At 44.1% G+C, this 7,882-nt stretch overlaps 1 protein-coding gene across 1 annotated transcript; it reads left to right on the top strand.

The window, feature by feature from the left end:
* Positions 1 to 1,843: 1,843 nt before the first annotated feature.
* Positions 1,844 to 4,870, top strand: LOC106722803 (olfactory receptor 11A1-like). The gene is made up of 2 exons (XM_014524906.1): positions 1,844 to 1,939; positions 3,896 to 4,870. The coding sequence occupies exons 1-2, from the start codon at positions 1,844 to 1,846 to the stop codon at positions 4,868 to 4,870; spliced, it is 1,071 nt and encodes a 356-aa protein (XP_014380392.1).
* Positions 4,871 to 7,882: the final 3,012 nt, after the last annotated feature.

Here is a 7,882-nt window from a genome sequence, read left to right on the forward strand (position 1 = left end):
AATCATACATGGGTAAAGCAAAACAGCAGACAGCAAGAGGAGATAATGCAAATAGGGCAGCACCTTCTGCTCAGAGTGCAGAACTTGTACAGGAACTTAATACACAACAACACATAGAAAGCTGTATGATTTTCAGAGACATTTAGATTTCTGTTTCTATTTGGCTTGTACTCATCAGCAAACCTGCATCAGTTGGACTGAATGAAGTATCTTAGGACTTTCAATAATCACAGTAGCCATAAAGACGAGGAACCTTCTGTAATTCTCCCCGTGAAGTCATCCCACACTCTTTTCTCTTTTGGGCCCTTCCATGCTTGCTCCTATCTTTTCATCCCACTAGCCATGTCTATCAGGAATTACACTGAAATGCATTCCCCTTACCCTTGGTCTCCATTGTGTATCTCAGCACTGTTGCCCCATACTACTCCTGTTACACCAGAGTCCGTTAATGCCTCCTGTGTCAACTGATTACACTACCAAGGTACCATCCATAACTCACTCTGTGATGAAGCGCATTCTTCTTATACATCAGTATTTCACCCTGCACACACCCTACTCCCTTTAACACCATGGAACGTCTATAACTTACACACTCACCTAATAATTGCCCTTTCATCCACCAGAGACTAAAGATTTGCTCATCTTCTCATTACACGGTATACCCTTACTGCAAAGTGCAATGGCCTATGGACTTTGTTGCAGCATTTCTTTTTTATATGTGTTTCGATAGGTGAGTGTTCACAATAGTTGTCCTGTGGTGAATGAGAGGCATGTGTGAGTGTGACAAAGTGAGTTATGCATGGTCTTTCATGTATTAAAAGGGGTGTGATGAGGTGACAGGGTGTGGTCTGGATGATCGCTGTTGTGCATGGAGAATACTATAAGGTGACAGGAATAGTCCCCAGACAGAACTGACAATGGGAACTATGGATTATCTCTCTTCTGAAAGAAGCATGTGATAGGGTGGCCAGGGGAGTTCTGGATAGTCCCTGCTGTATCGGGAGTATGAAGAGTGAAAGGGTGTGAGGTATGGATGGTCTAAGGTGTGCAAGGGATATGTTATGTAATGAGAGGTTGGATTATGGACAATTCATGTAATATAGGAGAAACAAGATGAAGTGACAGTTGGGGTCATGGATGGTCTATGGCGTGTAACTAGTGTGATGGTGTTACATGGGTTGGGTTGTGAAGAGTCCCTGATTATATAAGAGAGGGTGACATGTAAGAGTGGAAGCTGTGAATGGTTCCTGCCATGCAAGATTACTGTTTGGGTGACAGCTAGTCCCCAGGGGGAATGTAAATTTGTTAAAGGTTAAATTATGGATGAGCCTTGTTTTCCGTTCTTCTCTGAAAAAAAATGTTTGTGGTTACACATGAATTTAGAGGACATGAACAAGATGTTCCAAAGTGTCCAGTGATTCTGAAGGCCTTATTGTATTTGGAGAGTCCAGGATAAGACATGTTGGAAATACCTGACATCCAGAAGCCAGGTTGTCATCACCCTCTGAACAGCAGCTGCCTATCAGTTGTCTCAGGATAGCTATTAGATTCTAGTACTGTTTTTTTTTTTCTTATTCTAGGCTGTGTGAGCTATTCAAAGCAGCCTGAGGGGAGCAGGCACTCAAATCCCAAAGCAACGTCCCAGAGATTATCATCATCTTGAGCAATAAGCAGATACCTGAAAAGAGGTTGCTGTTTCCAGACAAAGCATATATAATGAATTCAGAAAAGGAACAACACTGTATGGCAGGTGATAGGAGTGTCTCCAGGTAGGAAACTGAGGCATGGATTTAAGCATATGTAGGTGTTGTTCTTGAAAAGCTTGAGGTGTCTGCAGGAGAAGATGGAAGATGGGTTACAGAAACCATATTCTAGTGCTGGTACAAACAGTGAAGAGATCACAACAGACTTTCCAGCTGGGAATGCGCCCTTCTCAAAGGTAAAGCAATTAATAGATTTGGAGATTTTGATTCAGGAAATACAGAAGCCTGTTAACAATATAAGACATAGGCATCATCACCTTTAAGGTTCCTGAGCTACTTTTGTGGTAAAGGTTAAGCACAGGCTGAAACAACATCCTGAGTTGGGACCATAAGTTACTAGATACATTTCAGACACATTGTACCAAAGGCAAAAGGGGGATGTTGAGGTAGAGTGCTCCAGGTTTATTTTGGTCAATTCTAGCCAGAGGTCAGGTAGATGTTAGAATGGAATATTTCACCCACGGCTCCTTGAATCCTCATTTGAAGTTAAGTCCACATGAAGAAATACACTGAAGTAAGAAGGGCATAAACAGAGAAAACTAAATTCAGTGCATGGCTATGAAGCTAATAAAACCAGAATAACCCACTCTGGGAATTCCTTAATGGAAAAGACAACCTGGAAAACTGTGATATTGCCAGAGATCTGTCTGAGTCAGCCATCTATGTATCTGTCTGCCTCTTCATAAATTGTTAAAGGAGAAACATCTACAAGGGTCACTACGTTTCTCTCCTTTAATCCTCTTTGGCCATGATGAACAAAAAGTCACATTCTTCAGAGTCTATGAAGTCATAATGAAGACTACATGTAAATATGAGGTGGGGGAAGGTAAAATCTAAATTCATATTGAGGAGATGAAAATAATGCTATCCAAGCTTGACTATGAGTGGGGAAGCTGCAAAATAGACAGAGATCTCTCTCTGTCTGTCATTAGATGCTGATGAATGTCTTGCCTGATTAACTTATAAAGTGACATAAATGTGCCTTTTGAGTTTGAAGTTTAATATAGCCACTACTAGTTTTCAGTAAAGCCAGGCCACATTTATTATGGAAATACAAACGTGTGATATGCTTGGCTGGATATCACAAAATACAAACTTGTGATAAGTTTGCAGATGATACTAAATTGTGGGGTGAAGTGAACACGCTGGAGGGTAGGGAACGATTGCAGGAAGACATAGACAGGTTGGAAAAGTGGGAAGTATGCAATAGGATGCAGTTCTGCAAGGACAAAGGTAGAGTGCTGCACCTAGGGTATAAAAATATGCAGCACACCTACTGGCTGGGAAATGACCCTCTCAGCAGCACAGAAGCAGAAAGGGATCTCGGAGTCATAGTGGACTCCAAGATGAACATGAGTTGTCAATGTGACAAAATCATCAGCAAAGCTAACCGCACTTTATCATGCATCACCAGATGCATGACAAAGATCCAAGGAGGTGATGCTTCCCCTCTATGTGGCATTTGTCAGACTGCACTTGGAGTACTGCATCCAGTTTTTGGTGCTGTACTTTAAGAAGGATGTGGATAACCTCAAGAGGGTCCAGAGGATGGCCACTCATATGGTTAAGGGTTTTCAGGCCAAGCCCTGTGAGGAGAGACTACGGGACCTGGACCTCTTTGGCCTCCACAAGGGAAGGCTGAGAGGTGATCTTGTGGCCACCTACAAATTCATTAGTGGAGCATAAGAAGGAACCATAGATACTCTGTTCACTAGGGTGCCTCTTGGGGTAACAAGGAAAAATGGTCACAAACTGACAGGGAGTAGATTTAGGCTAGACATCAGGAAAAACTTCTTCATGGTAATGGTGGCCAAAATTTGGAACGGGCTTCCAAGGGAGGTGGTGCTCTCCCCTACCCTGGGGGTCTTTGAGAGAAGGCTGGATAGGCATCTGACCCAAGCACCCTTTCCTGCCCAGGCAGGGGGTTGGACTTGATGATCTGTTGAGGTCCCTTCTGACCCTAGCATCTATGAATGTGTGAATCTATGGCCCTCTAGGAGCATCAGAGTCAAAATCTTACAAGAAAGAGGAAACATGTTGACACACGCAAATTAAGTTTACATAATATTGGGCATGACTCCTTCCAATCTTTCAATCCTCAGCCTAATGGAAAATTTGTTTTCCTTCCCCAGGATCCTTTCCTGGCCAGTACAAAATGGGGGAACCAAACATCAGTAACAACATTCATCCTCCTGGGATTTGGAGGTCTCTCTCATCTGCACATTTTTCTCTTCTTGCTGTTTTTAGTGATTTATGTGATGACCGTGACTGGGAACATCCTCATTCTTCTGTTGGTTGTGGCTAATCAACACCTGCACACCCCCATGTATTTCTTTCTGGGGAATTTGTCCTGTTTGGAGACTTGCTACACCTCCACCATCCTGCCCAGGATGCTGGCCAGCCTCCTGACTGGGGACAGGACTATTTCTGTCAGTGGCTGCATTGCGCAGTTTAATGTGTTCAGCTCTCTGGCAGCTGTAGAGTGTTTTCTCCTTGCTGTGATGTCTTACGATAGGTACTTTGCAATATGTAAGCCACTGCACTATGCGAGTCAGATGAATGGGAGGTTCTGCCTCCAGCTGGCCTCTGGGTCCTGGGTTAGTGGCTTTCTGGCTAGCACAGTAACAACTTCTTTGTTGTCCCAATTCACTTTCTGTGGCCCGAATGAGATTGATCATTTCTTTTGTGATTTCACCCCATTGATCAAACTGTCCTGCAGCGACACTAGTGTAATGGAACTCGTGACCTTTATACTTTCCTGTGTGTTCACTGTTGTTGGCTTTTTCTTTATCCTTATATCCTACGCTTGCATCATGAGCACCATCCTGCAAATCCCATCAACCACTGGGCGGCAAAAGGCATTTTCCACTTGTTCCTCTCACCTTATTGTGGTGACCATTTTTTATGGTACCCTAATGATGGTCTATATGTTACCAGACACTGCTACATTAAGAGCTCTGAACAAAATGCTGTCTGTTTTCTACACTTCCTTAACTCCCATGGTCAACCCACTCATATACAGCTTGAGAAACAAAGAAGTGGAAAAAGCCTTTAGGAAAATTCTTAGAAAAGCTGGGCTTCTCAGAAAAAGAATAGCAGAAAATTAATTTGCTGATGTTACCATCACATGGAGGAAATGTGAGCTCATTACAGTGCAAACCCACCCATTGTATCCTGGTTAGTGTAGCTAGTACTACATGCCATGAATGCATGAAACACCTTGAATAAAAATTAGTTCCTTTTCCTTTGCAATCAAGGGAGATGCTCAATCTGTGGACACCAGTATCTTTTTTCTGTTTCTATTTCAGGAAGCATCTACTAAACACATTTGTACAATGATGATTTTAAACATGACTATTCAACAGCTTGAATATAAAATGTCTCAGAAATGTTTGAGGAAAACAGGTATTTTAAATCTCATGGCAGTTTATTTTGAAAAGCTCAGTGCTCACAAAAAGCCATTTTTTCTTGGAAGAAAATTTTGGTGCAAAGCAAAGCATTTTAATAATATGCATTTAAGCATTGCAGTGAGGTATCACAGATAAGGGCAAGTGATGCCACAAAGTTCATAATATCTGCCCAATATATTACACAAAAGAAACAATTTCATTAGTTCATCCACATTTTATTGAGGATTTATAATGATTTGTTTATCATGGTAAGTGCCTTGTTCACCTTGACTGTTATTTAGAAGGGGGCATCACAAAGTTGGACCCCCAGATTCCATCAACATTGAATGTTTGAGTACTATAAATCCCTTTGCAAATCCTATTTCAAAAAAACAACTGTAGAGAGCTCACAGAGACACCAACCATAATTAAGTTGTTCTTTTCAGGCACAAGTATCCCCGGTCTCTTCCAGGAGTACCAGTAGACATCTGGGTATCACAGTGAATCTGGGAAGCTTCCCACTGGCATAAAGCCCCCATTTCTAAAACTCAGAAGTGGCACATACTGCATCTGTTAGGATTCAAGGAAAGATCATTCCCCAAGGCCTATGTAATGTTGAAAGGGGTAATGAGAAAATAAAGTAACAATTACACAGTTGGTTGATTCTGAATGGAAATGTGGTGGGTCTATCAAAGTGTTTGTGTCTGTGTGGTGGTTAAATCATTATCAATCACTAGTGAATTGACTGTCAAGAATGACGGGTGGGGGGTAAGGGGTAAGGGGGCTGGGATGGAGTGCTGCCACCTAACGCCGCATGATGTCGCTGTTCTGCCTCTTGCAGGGAGTGGGGTGGGGGAGCTGAGGCCGGCACCTCCACCTTCTGTCTAGTCCTCGGCACAGCTTCGAAATCATGGTGGTGCTCCCCCATGCCTGGAGCACTCTGCTTCACCCCACTCGCATCCAGCCCCTCAGTCCCCACTGTCATGGCAGTGCTCCACCGTCTGTCCCTGTCTGTGTAGGGCACTTTGCTTGTCTGCCAAGATAGCCAATCAGAGCATGAATAAAGCACTATGCACAGACAGACAGAGATACTTAGGCTTTTATAATATTAGAACTAGCCAACTGCCCATCAAGAATGATGGGGGTGGGGGCAGTGGTTGGAGATAGAGCCTCAGGCCCACTTCCCCTTCCCTACTGCTGTTTCAGGTCTGGGCCCACACCCCTTCCCCACCGCAGAGTGGGGGGCCCAGGCCCAATGCAGAGGAGGACCAGGCCCGAAGGTGGGGAAAAGTCAAGCCCCCGCAGTGGTGCGGCAGGTGGAAGCAGAAGCCCTGGGCTGACCCAGCGGCAACAGGGGGACAGGAGAAGCAGGCTCAAGGACAATGCGGGGGACCAGGGGTGCGGGAGGAGGCTCACTCCTCCCCTCCCCCCACAGCTGTTGTGCTGGGCCGGGACGGGCCCACTATTCCCCCAGCCCCACTGTAATGAGCAGTGGGCCGGCTTTACCCTCAGGTCAGGCTTGGGCACAGTACTCCCCTGGCCCTACCGTCACCACTGATGCCATGGCACACCCACATCAGGACTTCTCAGAGATGGGAGGAGCAGGCTCGGGGCCAACACGGGGGAGGGAGGAGTGGGCCCGGGCCCAAGGGAGGGAGGAAGCTCAGTCCTTTCCTCCCCCCAGCTGCTGCCCCAGCCACATCGGGCTGGGCCCACTGTCTGGGCCCAGGGCTTCATGCTCTGATTGACTGTTTGTCAGCCAATCAGAGCACAAATAAAGCATTACAGATAGACAGAAATACAGATAGATTTAGGCTTTTATAATATTAGATTATGTTTCCTGGCACTGAAATGTACTTTGATTAAATTAATTGATGGACTCTGTGTACGTACCTGCAAACATACCTGTTTATATCCACCTTCCACCCAGTATCCCCTGCTTGGACACACACACACACACACACACACACACACACAACAGAGAGTGCACTAGACTTTACTGGGAAAATAGAGCTCTTTTCCTGGCTCAGCCACTGACCTCTTAGATGATTTTGGGCAAATTGCATCACATTTCTGTGCTTCAGTTTTCCATATACAAATCTGGGTTCATGATGTGGCCCTCTATAGTAAAAATACCTTGCAAGCTACTTGTGCAATTTTTATTATTACTAAGGAAAGAGCTTCATTTCTGCAAAAATCTAAACTTCTCTAAAATTTAAACATTATTAAGATTAGCAGACTTTCTCACTTTTGCAAAACAACTTGACAATTTTTATTTGAAAGATTAATAAAATAGTCATTAATGGACTTTTTTTTTTTTTGGTGAATGAAAGTGTCAGAACATTGATCTGGAAAGGACTTCCTGGACTATTGGGTACCTAAACACATAACGGATTTCTGCTCCAATGCCTGCTAATTAGCACCCATCAGAGCAGACTTGAGTAATCATGTGCTAATCAATGTGCTAATTAGCGCACTCCAGCAGCCTCTGCATCATGTGTATTCAGTGTCCTCACATTTCAAGATGGCAGCAGGGGCACTTTAACTAAAGATAGTCAAATGAGCTTTAGTTAAAATGCCCCTGCCACTATTTTGAAATGTAAGATGTTGAATACACATGAGCCTGTGGGCACGTTAATCAGAACAGCAATCATAGATTCATAGATTCTAGGGTCGGAAGGGACCTCAATAGATCATCGAGTTCGACCCCCAGCATAGGCAGGAAAGAGT

This window comes from Alligator sinensis, unplaced genomic scaffold, assembly GCF_000455745.1.
Source record: "Alligator sinensis unplaced genomic scaffold, ASM45574v1 scaffold79_1, whole genome shotgun sequence".
NCBI classification, from domain to species: Eukaryota; Metazoa; Chordata; order Crocodylia; family Alligatoridae; genus Alligator; species Alligator sinensis.